This window comes from Suricata suricatta, chromosome 9 (genome assembly GCF_006229205.1).
Source record: "Suricata suricatta isolate VVHF042 chromosome 9, meerkat_22Aug2017_6uvM2_HiC, whole genome shotgun sequence".
In the NCBI taxonomy this organism is placed as follows: domain Eukaryota; kingdom Metazoa; phylum Chordata; class Mammalia; order Carnivora; family Herpestidae; genus Suricata; species Suricata suricatta.
Window position 1 is genome coordinate 32,066,274 of NC_043708.1, and position 18,167 is coordinate 32,084,440.

The window sequence follows — 18,167 nt, forward strand, 5'->3', positions numbered from 1 at the left end:
ACTGCCTCTTTAGCAGGTGGTACTGGGAGAACTGGACAGCAACATGCAGAAGAATGAAACTAGACCACTTTCCTACACCATACACAAAAATAAACTCAAAATGGATGAAGGACCTGAATGTGAGACAGGAAACCATCAAAACCCTTGAGGAGAAAGTAGGAAACAGCCTCCTTGACCTCCACCGCAGCAATTTCCTACTCAACACATCACCAAAGGCAAGGGAAATGAAAGCAAAAATGAACTATTGGGACCTCAAGATAAAAAGCTTCTGCACTGCAAAGGAAACAATCAACAAAACTAATAGGCAATAAATGGAATGGGAAAAGATAGTTGCATATCACATATCAGATAAAGGGCTAGTATCCAAAATCTACAAGGAACTCACCAAACTGCACACCAGAAAAATGAATAATCCAGTGAAGAAATGGGCAGAAGACATAGACACTTCTCCAAAGAGGACACCTAGATGGCGTACAGGCACATGAAACAATGCCCAGCTTCACTCATCATCAGGGAAATACACACCAAAACCACACCACGCCAGTCAGAGTGGCTAAAATGAACAAATCAAGAGACTATAGATGCTGGCGAGGGTGTGGAGAGACGGGCACCCTCCTACACTGTTGGTGGGAATGTAAACTGGTGCAGCCGCTCTGGAAAACAGTGTGGAGGTTCCTCAAAAAACTATCCATAGAACTCCCTTATGACCCAGCAATAGCACTGCTGGGGATTTACCCAAGGGATACAGAAGTGCTGACACATAGAGGCTCATGTATCCCAATGTTCATAGCAGCACTGTCAACAATAGCCAAATCATGGAAAGAGCCTAAATGTCCATTGTCCATCACCTGATGAATGGATCAAGAAGATGTGGTGTATATATATATATATACAATGGAGTACTATATGGCAATGAGAAAGAAAGAAATATGGCCATTTGTAGCGAAGTGGATAGACCTCAAGGGTGTCATGCTAAGCGAAATAAGTCAGGCAGAGAAGGGCAAATACCATATGTTTGCACTCATAGGTCTAACAGGAGAACAGAAGAAAACTAATGGAGGACCATGGGGAGGGGAAGTGGGAAAGAGAGCTAGGGGGAGAGAAGGACACAAAACCTGAGAGACTACTGAATACTGAAAACGAACCGAGGGTTGAAAGGGTAGGGCGTGAGGGAAGGCAGGTGGTGGTAATGAAGGCGGGCACTTCTGGGGAAGAGCACTGGGTGTTATATGGAAACCAATTGGACAATAAACTATTAGAAAGAAAGAAAAGAAAGAAAGAAAGGAAGGAAGGAAGGAAGGAAGGAAGGAAGGAAGGAAGGAAGGAAGGAAGGAAGAAGTTCTAGGTCCTATGAACTGTGAAGTTATGTGCATTTACTTCAAAATGCACAGAAAAGTTTTTATAATTTTTTCTAGAGTTTTGCTTTCAAAATAATTTCTCTGGAAAAATGCTGGAACACTTGAACAAATAAATTAGCTTTGAAGATCCCTTTTGGTATATAGACAAATACCAGCTGACCCCAGAGTTAGAATGAGTCAACACAATGGTGTCTGGAAATCCTGCCCAAAGCTGGCCATATAGGCACTTGCCCAATCCTTTATGCAGAGATAAACATTGGTGTGGGCTAATGAACTACCGCAGGGTACTTTGTGGGGCTCTTTGGTGGCTCAGTCGGTTTACCATCCAACTTCAGCTCAGGTTACGATCTTGCAGTCTGTGGGTTTGAACCCCACATCAAGCTCTGTGCTGATAGCTTGGAGCCTGGAGTCTGCTTCAGATTCTGTATCTCCCTGTTTCTTTGTCCCTCCCCCGTTTAGGCTTGTCTGTCTCAAAAACAAATAAAGGTTTAAAAAAACGTAATTAAAAAAAAAACAATTGCAAGGTACTTTGTAAACATAAACTGTTAAATATTTATTTTTAAATAATCACACTGATTTGTGACTAAATGATAACTGACTCTTAGTAGAGCAGAAACTTCACTATAAGTCCCAAAATGACACTAATCCTTAAGTACTCCAGATCACTTATGATTTTAACTGAGTCATTGCCTCTATTTCGTTCAGTAATAATAATACAGAAACAAGATGCTATTGCAATTATAAAATAAATCTTAACATTAGTCAGAAGACATTTAAAATTTCTATTTTAGCTTACCAGAAGTTAAGTGCATTATCTGAATTTTGAAAACCCTGATTCATCGTTCAAAAAACTGAAGCTGATAAGAACCACTAATTCAGGTTCAGTTAGTTATGAAAATATCAACTAATATTCACATAGTGCATCAGAATTTACAAAGTCCTTTCATAGATATACAAATATATATCTATATAATTATTACATACAAAAGTGCTTTGTAAACTATGGAAACCTCTATAAAGTTTAGTAATCTAGCAATACATGTTTATTATTATTAATTTACTAACATTGTTAGTAATAATAATATTAAGCCTTGTGAAGCACAAGTTTTTACCCCCTTTCTACAAATAAGGATACTGAGGCTCAGAAAGGAAAACTGATCCATAAACACAAAGATAATAGAAATGCATTTCGTTCTTAAAATCACATATTCTGACTTGAAATTCTAGATACTTTCTACCTCATCACACTGTTTCTACAAGATGTTTACTTTTCAAAGCTTGGTTGCAGAGACTGGAAAAAAGGTAAAAGGAGAGGTCTATTGTTGGACAGAGAACTGTCATGTCCAAAGCTCTAGGGCAGGCTAAACTCATGCTAATGGGAAACCAAACAAAAATGAACAAACAAAAAAGAAGTTCATTCAATATAGTCTACAAAATGAAACCAAGTCTGATAAATTTAAGGTAAGAACATTAAAAAAACTTTTCAGCGGTGCCTGGGTGGCTCAGTCGGTTAATCGGCCAACTTCAGCTCAGGTCATGATCTCGCAGTTCATGAATTCGAGCCCCCTAGTAGGCTCTGTGCTAACATCTCAGAGCCTGGAGCCTGCTTTGGATTGTATGTCTCCCTCTCTCTCTGCCCCTCCCCCACTTGCGCTCTCTTTTTCAAAAAAAGCATTAAATTTTTTTAATAAAAAATCTTTTCACATTATAACATTTTCAGCATTTCTTTAAAATACTGCACTTTGGTCCTCATCACTACAAGCACTGCTTTATTCCAGTCCAGGCTAGAGCTGTTCCTTCTTCAAACATACATACTAAAGGTCCTTTGAGTCATGATGCTTATAAAAACTACCCCAGGTTGTAAGTTCCCAGGAACTTAAAATTAAACTTGTGAACAGCTAATTTTACTGGACACATCTGGCCATGAAACTAAAACGTCTCCTGTCTAGTCAGAGCACGCATCGAGTTTTCATGGAATCTCAAAGCTGAATCTTAGGAGGTTGTCTGAACTTCAGATATTCCCCAAGAGAGGTCCAAAATACAATTACTTAGGAGTTATTTTCCTAAAACAGCATATTTATCCCAAGACTAGTGCTACAAGTTTGCCAATTCCAGCTTGAGACTACAGAAACCCAAGTCTTTAGCATATTCACCGGCAGATAAAAGGCATTAATTATTCTCTTAACATACATGTATGATTTATATGTAGGTAAAAAAGCAATCAAAGCTGAAAAAGCAATGAAATACTTGCAAATCTACAAGTATTTCTCTTACTTGAGATACTTATACCACTAACATAGAGGCGACCTCTACAGTTACACCTCCATAGCAATCAAAAACGCATAAGGCAAAGTGTGAGACTTTCCATTGAAAAAGGCTTGGAAGAAATCATTCTGAGTATTGAACAGCTTTTAGTATAACAATAAAAAGCAAGGGAGCAGAATAATTTTGACTATTGCATTTTAAGAAGTAGTGTTCCACTGTGAATAAGAACACGTGTTGGAATCGGACAGATCTGAGTTCAAACTCTATCCCTCCAACTTACTAGCTGTTGTGATTATGGGAAAGTTCGTTAATCCTTATATAAGTCTTAATTTCTTCAACTGTAAGACAGGAATAATATAACCTGCCTCAAAAAGTTACTTACGGTATTAAATCAATAATGTTTGAAATACACTCACTAAAACACCTGAAACAAAAGTAAATATTCAGTAAGGTATAGTTATTTATTATTAACAGCCTTTCGAGACCAGAACAATTTCACCAACTATTTACTTTTGCCAGTAAACCCATTAACACAAACTCTGGCATACTAAATAAGATCCCTGATCTTGAAAGGGATGTCAAAACCCAAACATTTAGAACCAAAATTTAATTTTAGGGACACCTTGGTGGCTCAGTTGGTTAAGTGCCCAAGTCTCGATTTTGGCTCAGGTTATGATCTCATGGTTCATAAGACTGAGCCCCAAGTCAGCTTCCGTGCTACTCCCTCTCTCTTTACTCTTTCCCTGCTCTCCCAATACATACATACATACATAATTTAAATATTTAGAATTTTTTAAATTTAATTTTAAAAGAAGCTTAGGTTTTCAAACTATTAATGGTAAGAACAAGAGCCCTTATTGTCTTTCTAACCATATACATTTTTCTCTCCTATGACCATCAAAATAAGATTAAAGAGCAATCATTTGATTTAAATGTTTTACTTTTAATAAAACATTTCCCAGTAGAGACTTAATCAACATTAAGAGAACCAAAACAAATAGGAAAATGTGAATTTGATAAGATTATATGTTTTTCTATATCAAGGATATAAACAAATGGCAAAAAATAGACAGGGAACAAATTGTTCAAATGATAAATATCTAACTTTTAATATCTTCTATTCTAATTATCTTATTTGTATTGGAAAACAAAACCTTTAAACCATAGATGTTACGTATTTACATAGACTCTTAAATGAATGAAAAAAATTTTTAAATCTTATAAAGTTAATTAAGTCCCTACATCAATTCTTGTACTCAATAAAGGAAAATATTCTAACTGGGGTAAAGTTGTTTTCTGTTTTAAAACTAAAACTTCATCTAAGATGTCAAACTCTATTACAAATTATGAACTATTGGATATATTTACTGACTTAATAAACTTGTAACAGGGAGAAACTTAGCACGTCTGACTCTATATTGCTTCTATTTCTCTTGCTGCTGTGACCTACAGGTTAGGAACTTCTGATTAGCCCTGTACATAAGTATGTTAATCATTGTAGGAATTTTGCTTACGGCTGAGATTTCCAAAAACTGCTTTTTTACCCAAAAACCTATCTCACTTGAAGAGATAAGAAAGTATGTACAAAAATGACTATACTATGCTTAAGATTTACAGGAACACATGACCAGATTCCTATGCTGAAAGATCAACTGACCAAAGATAAAGAAGTTACATGACCATCCTCTGATGTCAACAGATGTCAGTCACATTTTGACTCCAACCCCCAGTGCTTCTGAACAGAGCAGGATGTGATCAAAGATATACTTTGAGAAAACTGTATGTACCTATACAGAAAAAGATAAGCAGACCAAATAAGGCATTGTAGGGGCACCTGGGTGGCTCAGTGGGTTGAATATCCAACTCTTGATTTCAGCTCAGGTCACGATCTCAGGGTTATGCGATTGAGCCCCACATCAGCCTGTGTGCTAAGCATGGAGACTGCTTAAGATTCTGTCTCTCTTGCCCTCTGCTCCTCTCCCCCACTTGCGCTCACTTGCTCTCGCTCGCTCTCTCTCTAAAATAAAAATAAAATAAAATAAAAATTGTTTTATAAGACATTGTTTTTTTAAAAAAGTAATGATATGAGAAAAATGTAGCAAGTGATATTATTCACAAAATGATTTCTTGAGACAAATGATCTCATTTGTCTGCATCCCTGTTCTCATATGAAAATTGAAGTTTGCCACTAAGCCACAATCTTAAGATTCTCAATTGGAAAATTCTATAAACACATTAAGGCACTGGTAACAGACAGATGCAAAATAACACCAAAGACTATGATCTGCAACTTGCTTTCATTTCTAGCTTTTTCTTAGCAACATAATTTCAGAATTATGCTTATGCCTTATCAGTTTAACCACTATCTATCTGTCTACAAAAAAAAAGAAAAAAAAAGCAATGTCTTTCTGAATAAGAATGTACAGAAAGTCAAGATTAGACACGATAGGAGCACCTGGCTGGTTCAGTTGGTGGAACATGTGACTCTTGATCTCAGGTTCGTGAGTTTGAGCCCCACACTGGGTATAGAGATTACTTAAAAATAAAATCTTAAAAAAAAAAAAGACATGACAGAATTTTAGTAGAATCTCTGAAGGTCTAACTACCTGCCTTTATTTCTCTTTGTAATCTATAGTCCCAAGTAAAGGACAGAGAAGTGGTACAAAGCTACAAACACAGCTGTTAGAAACAAACAAACAGAAAGAACAGTGGACAAGATACAGATCTCCCTTATTATCCAAAAGCACTCCTATGAAACCCTTCATAATGCAAAAAGGCATAAAGAAGCAAATACTATTAATTTATATGGAAAAAGTTTTGAGCATTCCCAGATCCAAGAAAATCACCTCCCTTAGGTTTTTCTGATACCTTACGACACATCTTGCTAACAGATGCACAAAATAAATTGAGATAAAGCACAGATCTCACAGACAGAATTCAAAGCTCTGGCAGCTAATACTGAGATGCTGAGTGTAGTTCCCAGGGAAGGAGCTGGGCAGCGCTACTCTCCTGGCTCAGGGGCACGCCTCTATTATAAGGACTCGCTCTAAAACGAACACTGAATGCTACTTTTGCTTTTCATCTTTTTTCATAAAAGTGACATCCTCTTCAGATTTCTTTCAGTTACTTATAAAAGCCTTAAGGACAATGTACAGTGCCTAGCACAGAGTTTTGTTCACAACTGCTGAAGACGGAATTAAAAAGAAAAAGAAGACAGTCAGAAATCCAAAGAATAAGTGGGTTAAATAGTCATTAAGAGGGTGCAGGCACTAACAGCATCCATCAGCAAAACAGCTAGACGAGGATACAACAGTAAGACACGATTTTTCTGAGGAGCTCACAGCTTTGTGAAAAAGAATATTTAGAGGAAAGAGATAATATATACCATGCATCTGGAATGAGGTAATACTCAAATTAATAATTAATGGCTACCTTTTGCTGAGTGTGTCAAACACTGTGCAAAGAACATCACAGACATTATCTCACTTAGTCCTCACACCCCCATGAGTCAGATATTATTATCCCTGTTTTTTCAAATGGCAAACTAAGACCAGTAGCTAGGATAAATACTTACTCAAAGTATTTATTACTCAGTCATAAAACCAACAAACAGTGGGCTGTGATGCAAACCAACATCTAAGGCCAAAGCCACTCTTAACCACCAGGAACCAGGCTGGTGACACTGATGGTGATGGGAAGTCAGTCGGCTAGATTTACTGAAAGATGAAGAGCAGGATATAACTGAAAAGGTGTTGGGCAATATCTAAAGGACCAGATGACTAAATCAATGAGATCCAGTGCCTTATCAAAAGCAAATCCCCTTGTGGCCCCTACTTTCCCTCTCTAGATACAACCAAAGGCATTTCTTTATGAGCTGTGAGAGCCAGTTTACACATCTAAAAGCACCCCAACCTACTCTTCTGTCTGAGGGGCAGTTAAGCATCCAACTTCGGCTGAAGTCATGATCTCATGGTTCGTGAGTTTGAGCCCTGCATCAGGTTCTGGGCTGACAGCTCAGAGCCTGCTGCCTGCTTCAGATTCTGTGTCTCCCTCTCTCTCTGCCCCTCCCCTATTCGTGCTCTGTTTCTCTGTCTCAATAATAAATAAACATCAAAAAAATTAACTTTCTATTTTGAAATGATCTTAGATTCACCAAACAGTTGCTAAAAGAGTAGAGTTCCTATATGCCTTTCAACCAGCTTCTACTGTTAACATCTTATATAACCATAGTACAACTATCAAAAACAATAAATTACAAGTGATGCAACACTAGTAACTAAATTTTGCCAGTTGTGAGTAATTGCAAATAAGGTTTCCATAAATATTCTTGCACATATCTAGTGATGCCCTATGTCTCAGGGGTCTCCAGGACCATGCTCTGGAGGATGATTCACTGAAAGGACTCACAGGTCTCAGAAAAGCTGTTGCACTCAGTTATAGCTTAATAGAGCAAAAGGATACAGACTGAAATAAGCAAAAATAAAAGGAACAGGAGCAAAGTCCAGTAGAAACCAGGCACAAACTTCCAGGCGTCATCCCAAGTTGGAGTTGCATGGATGTACTTAATTCTCCCAGCAATGATATATGATAACACATGTGAAGTGATATCAACCAGAAAAGCATGCCCAAGCCCTGGTATCTAGAGGTTTTCCTGGGAGTCAGTCACAAGGCATCTAGGACCTGCATGACTAACCACAGCTTTCAGATTCCAGTCCCCAGAGCAAAATAGGTGTTCACCATAAATCAAATTGTTTGCATAAACTATCTGATCCAACTGGTACCGCGTGGTCCAAGGCCTCAGGTGTATGAAAACACTCTTCTTAGAAAGAATATTCCCAAGGGCGCAGAGTTTGTCTCCCAGGAGAGAGACAAGAGCCAGTCTTTAACACAGGCCTTTCTCAGGAATGTGCTGGGTTTGGGCCATCCATGCCAGTTGAGTTCCCTCTTTCCTACACAAGCTGTGAGTGCATTTCTGAGCTATCTCATTCATCTTAACAATGGCATGATATTGTATTCTCTAGATGCACCACCACTAATTTAGCCTCTTATTAAACTTTAAGCTGTTTCTAGCTTTTGGCTTCTCTCAACACTAAAAACAAAGTTTTAGAAGTTCTAAAGAGCTACACAAAAGAAAATGCAACTTTCTGGAATTATTGCCACATTAAAGGTTTAGTCTAGTATGAGTTTCAGTCACTTGAATGAAAAAACGAATAGCTTTCAAAATAACCTGATTTCATGTGAGTGAGCAAACAGAAGGCACTTATGGAAAAGAAAAAAAGTTGTAAAGGACATTTCTCATCTCATAGAAGTCCTATAGTGTTTGCTTTCAGTAGTTAATAAGAAAGTAGTAAAAGCCAAAAATTACATGTGCATACAATAACATTATACGATAGCAAAATATAATTTATATATATAGAGAGAGACAGAGTCTAGAATTCCTATTTTACAATCAAAGCATTTCATTAGATGTTCACAAGAAGTGCTGAATTTTTATGTTAATAATAAGAATGAATGTTGAAATTTGGGGTACACAATCCTCTATCCTACAAGTCATAAACATAATATTCTAATTTTGTAACTAATAGAGCCTTAATTATTTTAAATGCATGGGCTTAGTTACCTTTTTTTATTTTAAATTTGTATTTATCAGTTATACAGTAATATACAATGTAATATTAGTTTCAGGTGTATAATTTAGTGATTCAACACTTCCATACAACACTTTTTCATTTTTAATATTTATTAATATCTAAGATAAAATATAATCCTATAAGATTAAACTTAATTTGCATGATGGGACACTTGAAGGTAAAAGAAAATAAGTCCTGGGGCACCTGTGTGGCTTAGTCAGCTAAGCATCTGACTCTTGATTTTGGCTCAGGTCACAATCTCACAGTTGATGAGATCAAGGCCCTGTGTCAGGCTCTGCACTGACAGTGTGGAGCCTGCTTGGGATTGTCTCTCTCCCTCTCTCTCTCTCTCTACCCCTCCCCTGCTCATGCTCTCTAGAAAGGAAAGAAGGAAGGAAGTTCTGGCCCATGTGAAGTTTACCAATAAACTGAGAAAAAAAAGAATGCATTTTTATGCTTTTGTCAAATAATAGCAAAATGCTTAACCTTATAACATGTGCTTCACAAAAACAGAAACAAGTAATTTCCCCTAGTTAATGATTTTAAACACATCTTTAAAATAAAATAATATACATAATTTAATTCATTTTTCTACAAACAGCTTTAAACATTTAATAAACATTAATATTTCAAAAAACCTTTTTATGCAATAAATTAGAGTCACACATACTCTCAAAAGCTATATAATCAAGAACACAGATGACAACAACAGGAAAACTGGTTATATTCACATTTCAGTAAAACAGTTTGGGTTTTAACAACAACTTTCAGTGAAAATAAGACTTTTTCTTCTTAGATTGCTTAAATAGCATATCCAAATTTTTCTTGATATACCACTTTTCTAAATACCTTTAACTGGCACTAGTTCCCATATACTAGAATATTTATACAATATCAAGAAATAAAGGTAAAATAAGATAGAAGGGAAAGAAACAACAAACGTCAATGCTACTCATATACTAACAATTGAAATTAACTTTATTGAATTCTCAGGGCGCCTGGGTGGCTCAATCAGCTAAGAGGCTGACTGCAGCTCAGGTCATGATCTCACAGTTCTTAAGTTTGAGCCCCACGTCCAGCTCTGTGCTGACAACTCAGAGCCTGAAGCCTGTTTTGGATTCTGTGTCTCCCTCTTTCTCTGCCACCCCCCTGCTTGTGCTCTGTCTCTCTCTGTCTCTCTCTCTCACTTTCAAAAATAAACAAACATTATGGAGCACCTAGATGGCTTAGTTAAGTGTCTGACTTCAGCTCAGGTCATGCTCTCATGATCTCAGGGTTCATGGGTTCAAGCCCCAAGTCGGGTTCTGTGCGTGCTCTCTCTCAAAAATAAAATAAAACTTTTTAAAAAACTTAAAATAAATAAATAAATAAAAATAAACAAACATTAAAATTTCAAAAAAGAAATCTGTTGAATTCTCTGAAATAGTAAAAATTTAGACTTTGGCATTTTGTGCATTTTCTTGCATCTTGGTTTAAATTTTTTAAATGTTTGTTTATTTTGTAGAGACAGAGAGTCATAGCATGAGTAGGGGAGACAGAGAATCCAAAGAAGGCTGTAGGCTCTGAGCTGTCAACACAGAGCTCAATGCAGGGCTCAAACTCATGAACTGCGAGATCATGACATGAGCCAAAGTCGGCCACTTAACCAACTAAGCCACCCAGGTGTTCCCAAAAATACAATTTAAAGATTTTTTGAAGAAGTATCTTGAAAGTTAAAAAGTTAAATTCCTTTTATCTTATGTATTTTTATTCCCCTTTATTCAAATAGCTTATAAAACTCTAAGATGGAAAACAAAACAATTTAATAAGAGAACACAGCTAGCATGGCATATTATAAAGGTCAAGGCAAAAATGTCAGCAGTAAGCATAAAAAATTCAAATTATGTTTAAAAAATAAAGAAAAATGTTCAAATGTATATAAATATATATATGGTAACTATATTTTTATAAGCCTTAATTATAATTTTTTTAACTTTTCAGGTCTCTTCACAAAACTCTTAAAATTAGTTTCCTCTTACTTAGACCATAGGTACATTACCAGTAACCCATACCATTACTTATAATCATTTAATAAATTACTTTCCTTATTCAGCTCAGGAGAGAAAACTTTATTTTTGGCTCTTCTTTGCAGATGTTGAAGTTAGTATAAAACTCTGTGATATTATTTCAGGGTCCCTTAATTTTTTAAAAATTAAGATATAACTGATTTCTCACAGTATATTAGTTTCAGGTATACAATATGATTCCATAATTGTAATTTTATTAGCTGTTATTTTCTAAATATAACTTGTCTGGAAATCAGAAGATATAATCCTGTCTTTAAGAAATTTACAGTTCATTATCATTCTATTCTGTAAGTCTCATTAAAAGAAAGAAAATCCCACCATAGAAAAAAACGCAAGACCTGGTATCCAAAAGATCTTGCATTCTACCCATTATTTGTCCTTTCCTATGCTAAGTATCCTTGAACAAGTCTGGTCACGCTCAGCCTCAGTGCCATCTGTAAAATGAAGGAGTTAATCTAAGTGATCTTTAAGGCTTTTTATTGGCAAGAAAAGCCTACTATTTTAACCTGATACATAACTTACAATATGTACAATAACTGTTCTGTGTATGGTAATAAGAAGTCTGTGATAACAAGACAACATAAATAACCATAACCACAATTTATTTTATACAAGCAACATTTAAATTCTTCTCTGATGTTATTTTCAACCAGTATCTATAACCAGTTTTAGAGCATTCTGGGGTTTTTTCCCAATACTAGCATGGACATGCTTTAAAAACAAAGATTCTGCATCGTACATCCCAATAGCAGAATGTTCCTTACACCTCAGCCCCATAAACTTCAGGTAATAGGGTTCTGCAAGACATATAAGTGCATTTCTCAAACTGTAGTCTATAAACATGGTCAATGGTCTGTAAATTCTAAGAATTTTTAACTTTTATGTCATTGCAGTGATGGCCTCAAAATATTAGTATAGACACTTTATAAATGAAAACTGCAACACGTCAGTGTCTGTTTTCAATCAAATGATGCTAAGTCGTATCACTCTAATTGTCAAGGACTAATGAGAAAAGAGTAATGGCAGACTGTAAATGTATATGAATTCACACCCAGGTGATGGGCAAATGATGTCACCCTTCCCAAACAGAAGGTTCTGTAGAGAGAAAAGAGATGGGAAAGTTGAGTCACCACATGACCTACAGGAGAATATGTATATGTATGTATGTGTGTGTATATATATACATTCTCTCTCCCTCTCTATGTATTATATATATATATAATTTAATATAATAGAAATATAAAAATATACATACATAAAAATATGTAAAAATATATAATAAATATATATTATATATAATCCAAAAGAAACTGTGCCATAAGTTAATTCATTTACATTGCAAGCAAAAATTTGATTTAGTAAATTACCATTAATAACACATTAATTTGAATAGTACTATATTGTTTGTAAATGCAACCCATTTTTATGGTTTCATACTGTGATTTAATATGAAAAATCATCAACTTGTTTTATAATTCTTTATGTTTCTGTAATATTAAAATAAAACTGAAGTCAACAATGAGGGTTCATGGACATATTACTTGCATTTAAAATTAGGTCAATGCCTTAAACTAGTTAGAGGAAATGCTGCTTTTATCAGTAGACTGTTCTATTCCCTTCCTCCTAATTCCATAAACCTCTGGACTTGCGGTAGCACCAACCCTGGGTGCTTAGCCTAGGGAGAAGGGAGATGGGTCCTGAGCTGGGGTTGGCAAACTATGACCATGGGTCAAATCTCAACCACAACTATACCCATTTGTTTGCAAATTGTTTACAGCTACATTCAAGCTGCAATGGCGGAGTTTAGTAGTTGCCACAGAGAGAGCATAGCCCACAAAGCCTAAAATATTACCCCTGGCCCTTTACAGAAGAAGTATGCTGGTCTCTGGCCCAGGTGAGCCAATAGGGCAAAATGAGAATAAACCCGCTAGCATTTGAAAGTCCTGAAGCAAGCAAGCTGTTTCTAGAAGAGATAAGACAGTAAGATTCTCTCACCTGTAAAATTAAAGTTGTTAAAGATGTTATAAACGTACAGCTTTCTTCAACTAATCATTTGTTAAGCTGTATGTGAGGCTCTGCGCTAAGTATTAAGTAACAACTAGTTTCAACTATCAGGGGAATACTTTTAAGTACCCTCCTCTAGCTTTTTTAAGGACCTATTGAAGACTGAGCACTTATACCACTGTTTTAAAGTTGGGCAAGTCCCATTTTACATATTAGAAAACTGAAAGATGGAAAAGTTATTAAGTTATAGTTATATAGTTAGTTAATGGAGGAGTCTGAATTCTAACCCAGAACTATTTGACTCCAGAGCCCATGCTAAAAACTACTTACCGCAAAGTGCAATCTTCTAATACTATAGAAGTCTGTGAGGAGAAAAAATCTTCTCACCCAAAACCCTCCAGCAGGTAGACTTTTTGAGGTTAAGTTTTGGCATGATTTGATTTTTCAGAGACAGAAAGCCTCCAGAGACATTTTTAAAAAGGCATTAAAAACTGTAAGAGTTGGTGGGGGCGGGGGGGGGGGGGGAAGGGGATGTATCCACTACTTGCTTACCCGAAATTCTGTGAACCAGAGCACTGGTTGCCACTACTGATCACACACTGAAACAAAATTTACCCCTAATGAGTCTTTATTAAAATATATAGAAGGCTACTGTTCTAATGCTTTATATGCATTTAAAAACATACATAAAATAGAAGTTTTAGAAGTACAAGATAAAAAGTAAATACGGATGTTTCCAATGTTTTATTCTAACACCTCAATGTATCATCTTACGTCCACCATAGGAACACTCTGCTTTGGAGATTAACAATAAAGAAGACAATGCTTTCCCTTCAGCAAGTAGAGATAAGATGTAAAGTACAAATGATGAAAATAAATTTGCTAAAATGATGTATATGATTTGTTTCTTGTTAGAGGAAAAGGGTTATAATGTAAGACCCCACCACAGTGCAATGGTTGTTGGAATTTGTAGAAGCGTTATTGGTAACAAAAATCCAAACTGGTGATTCCATGCATATTCTCTGAGCAGCTGTTTATATTTCTCATAATAGTATCAATAAATTAGGTGCACCAGGCTTATGAACACTTTTTTTAATATTGGGTTCCCTAGGCTGCCATTTTATAAAATGAATGCTTCTTAATTTGAATACATTTAGCATAGTAGAAGTTTATGCCCTTCACAAGGCTATAAAACTTTACCCATATCAAAATAAACAGATGTCTTCTGTAGACGATGAAATAAATGAACTGGTCAAATAGATCTAACATGTACACAGTGATCTGGCATCCCAGTAATATCAAAGGGATGAATATAAATGTTATTCTCTATTACTTAAACTTTTAGAGGAATCATGTCCATGAAGTCCCAAGAAATTAAATAATTATGGGAACATTTCAATTAAGTAGTAAAAATAGACCATGTGTCAACTGAAAACTTGTATCTGCTACCATTTTGTACATAAACTGAAGCTTAAAATATAATGATACACTTTATCATGGTGAAAAATATGTGTGTCAAATACAGTAAAAATCAATCAGATATTTCACAAATGTCATAAAAGAGAAAGCTGTAGAAGTTCCTAGTGTGATCAACCACAAAAACTTTAGAAAAGATGTTCGTATAACACAATGTCAGAGGAGGGATGGCCCTGCCTTGGTCTCCTGCAGCTTACACACGCTCTGGATATTCTCCTCCCAAGTCACTACCTAAACATCTCAAAACTTTGAAAGAGGATTAAAGTCACCCATGGCCACCAAATGTCAGAACTGTAACACCTTTGGGAGCCCTAAAAGTCCTGAAAATGGATAATTTTATGTGCTACACACTTCTCCTTCTTCACTCCATTAAAAAAAAAAAAAGTTAGTGAAGAGTATTCCCTATATAAACTACTCCAAAGAGCTTCTTTTTGTGACCCTCCACAAAACTAATAAAATAAAATACCTAGATTTAAATCTTGGCTGAGATCATACTATCTTGTTATGCAACACTAATAAAAAAAGAACATCTGTCTCTATTTGTCTCTCAAAAATAAATAAAGAACATACAAAATAAAATTTAAAATAAAATGAAAGCTGTTAGACCAAAGCTTGAACCGCTAAAATAAAGTTTATGTATTAAACATACTTGGTAATTCTCTTTTCCTTGAGGTAACAGAAAGTTAAAACCAGAGAAGAAAGAATAATCATAAAAGATCCTCTAGGAGAAATGCTTCGTTTGCTTTTTGTTGTTGTTTCTTGAAGAAAATTAATGTATAATTTAAAAAGCACATCTGTTTGGGTAACAGTTCTGAGTTTTTACAAACTCTCACACTCATGTAGCCACACTACAATAAGGATTTTTTTTTAACATTTATTTATTTTTGAGAGAGAGAGACATACACAGAGTGGGAGCGGGGGAGGGTCTGAGAGAGAGTGAGACAAAGAATCAGAAGCAGGCCCCAGGCTCTGAGCCGTTAGCACAGAGCCCGATGGCGGGGCTTGAACCCATGAACCATGAGATCATGACCTGAGCTGAAGTCGGCTGCTTAACCGACTGAGCCACCCAGGCGCCCCCACAATCAAATTTCCTCATATCCATTTGTTTTCTTTTGAAGTTTATTTTTTTAGAGAGAGACAGACAGAAAGAGACAGAGCACAAGTGGGAAAAGGGCAGAGAGGAGACACAGAATCTGAAGCAGGCTCCAGGCTCTAAGCTGTCAGCCCAGAGCCAGACGCGGGGCTCCAGCTCTCAAACCATGAGATCACAACAGACTGAGCCACTCAGGTGCCCCTCCTCATATCCATTTGTAATCAATCTCCTCACCTTCCCACCCTGAGCCCCTGAAACTACTGACCTGGTTCTCACTTCCATAGTTTTGTCCTTGGCAGAATATCATAAAAGAAATCACATAAAATGTAGCCACTTGAGTCTGGCTTCTTTCATTTAATACAGTGCTTTTGGGACTCATCAATGTTGTTTACATCAACAGTTTGTTCCTTTTTATTGCTGAGTGGTATTCTGTTATAAGAATGTTCCATTATTTGAATATGAATTTCTTTATCCACTCACCAGTCTATACACAGTCACATTGTTTCGGGTGTTTGGTGACTGTGAATAAAAGTACTAAAAACATTTTCATATAGATTTTTGCAGGAAAATATATAATTTCTTTGCATATAAAAAAATACCTAGGAGAAAGATTGCTGGATCGCAGAGTTAAAATGTTTAACTTTACAAAAACTGCCAAAGTATTTTCCAGGATGGCTACACCATTTAGCATTTCCATCAGCACATATGAGAGTTCCAGCTGCTCCACATCTTCATCCACATTTGTACAGTTAGGGTTTTGGTTTTTGGTTTTTGAGCCATTCTAATAGGTGGATAGCAGTACTTCACTGTGATTTTAACTTGCATCTCCCTAAAGACTAATGATTGAGCATCTTTTCATGTGCTTCTTTGCCATCTTCCTTTTTGGCAGTGACGACCTGCCCACAAGAACATGCCCCTTGGTGAAGGACCTCCTATACCCATACCTGGAAGAGAAGAGGAAGCACACGAAGAAGCACCTGGTGCAGAGCCCCAGTTCCTGCATGATGGACATGAAGTGCCCAAGTTGTTACAAAATTACCACCATCTTTAGCCACGCACAAAAGGTGGTTTTGTGTGGAGGCTGCTCCACTGTCCTATGCCAGCCAACAAGAGGAAAAGGAAGACTTACAGAAGGATGCTCCTTCAGACAGAAGCAGCACTAAAAGCAACCTGAATCAATATAGTGGGGAACTATCCCAATAAACAGATTTTGGATTTAAAAAAAAAGAAAAAAAAGAGTGGGCTATCTTATCATTGCTCCCAATCTTAGGAAGAAAGATTGTACTTTCCCATTAAGTATAAATGAAGTATGATGTTAGCTTAAGGTTTTTGTAGCTGCCCTTTATCAAGGTGAGAAAGTTCCCTTCTACTCCTGCTTTGCTGAGTTTTCATCATGAACAGATCTGATGAGTTTCTGTTGACTGTTTTTCTTTACTGCATCTACTGTGTCCATTGATGTGACTGATTTTATATTTTAATATTGCATTCAAAATCTACCTTGTGTTACTGAAATAAGCTCCACTTGGTCCCTTTTATTTACCGCTGGACTTAATCTGTTAATATTTTATTAAGGATTTGTGTGTTTATGTTTATAATAGATGCAAGTCTATAGTTTTCTTTTTTGTAAATTTTCTAGAAGATTTGCAGAGAATTGATGTTTCTCCCTTAAATATTTGGTAGATGTTGCCAGTAAAATCACTTAGACCTAGACTTTTCTTTGTGGAATATTTAACTACAAATTCAATTTTTTTAACAGATATAGGATTATTTTCGTTATTTCCTCCTCATACATAGTTTGTGTCTTTCAAAGCATTTGTCCATTTCATCTCAGTTATCACACTTAATGGAATAAAGCTATTCATAACAGTCTTATTATCATAATATCTATAGGATCTATAGAGATCCTATAATCTACTAATTTGTTTTTTCCCTCTTTTTACTCTTAGTTTCGGTAAAGTTTTTTTTCTCAATCCACCATCTTATTTTTTTAATATAATTTATTGTCAGATTGGTTTCCATAGAGCACCCAGTGCTCATCCCAAGTGCCCTCTTCAATGCCCATCACCCACTTCCCCTTGTCCCCCAGCCCCCATTGACCCTCAGTTTGTTCTCTGTATTTAAGAGTCTCTTATGACATGAACAGACACTTCTCCAAAGAGGACATCCAGATGGCCTACAGGCACATGAAACAATGCTCAACATCACTCATCATCAGGGAAATACAAATCAAAACCACACTGAGATACCACCTCACACCAGTCAGAGTGGCTAAAAT

At 36.2% G+C, this 18,167-nt stretch overlaps 2 protein-coding genes across 3 annotated transcripts in view; one reads left to right on the forward strand and one right to left on the reverse strand.

Annotated features, from left to right (window-relative positions):
* RAD51B (RAD51 paralog B) overlaps window positions 1–18,167 on the reverse strand; it is a 562,933-nt gene that overhangs the window by 502,440 nt on the left and 42,326 nt on the right. The window contains exon 8 of one of the 2 annotated variants that reach the window (XM_029951884.1): window positions 12,096–12,414. The exons of the other annotated variant lie outside the window; for it this stretch is intronic. Within the exon in view, the coding sequence (XP_029807744.1) occupies window positions 12,322–12,414 (93 nt within the window). The 3' untranslated portion in view covers window positions 12,096–12,321. Of the gene's footprint in view, window positions 1–12,095; window positions 12,415–18,167 lie in introns of those variants that run through there. 2 annotated transcript variants of the gene reach the window in all.
* LOC115301063 (40S ribosomal protein S27-like) lies at window positions 16,732–17,055 on the forward strand. Its single transcript, XM_029950748.1, has one exon. It carries the CDS (start codon window positions 16,732–16,734, stop codon window positions 17,053–17,055), a length of 324 nt encoding a protein of 107 aa, XP_029806608.1.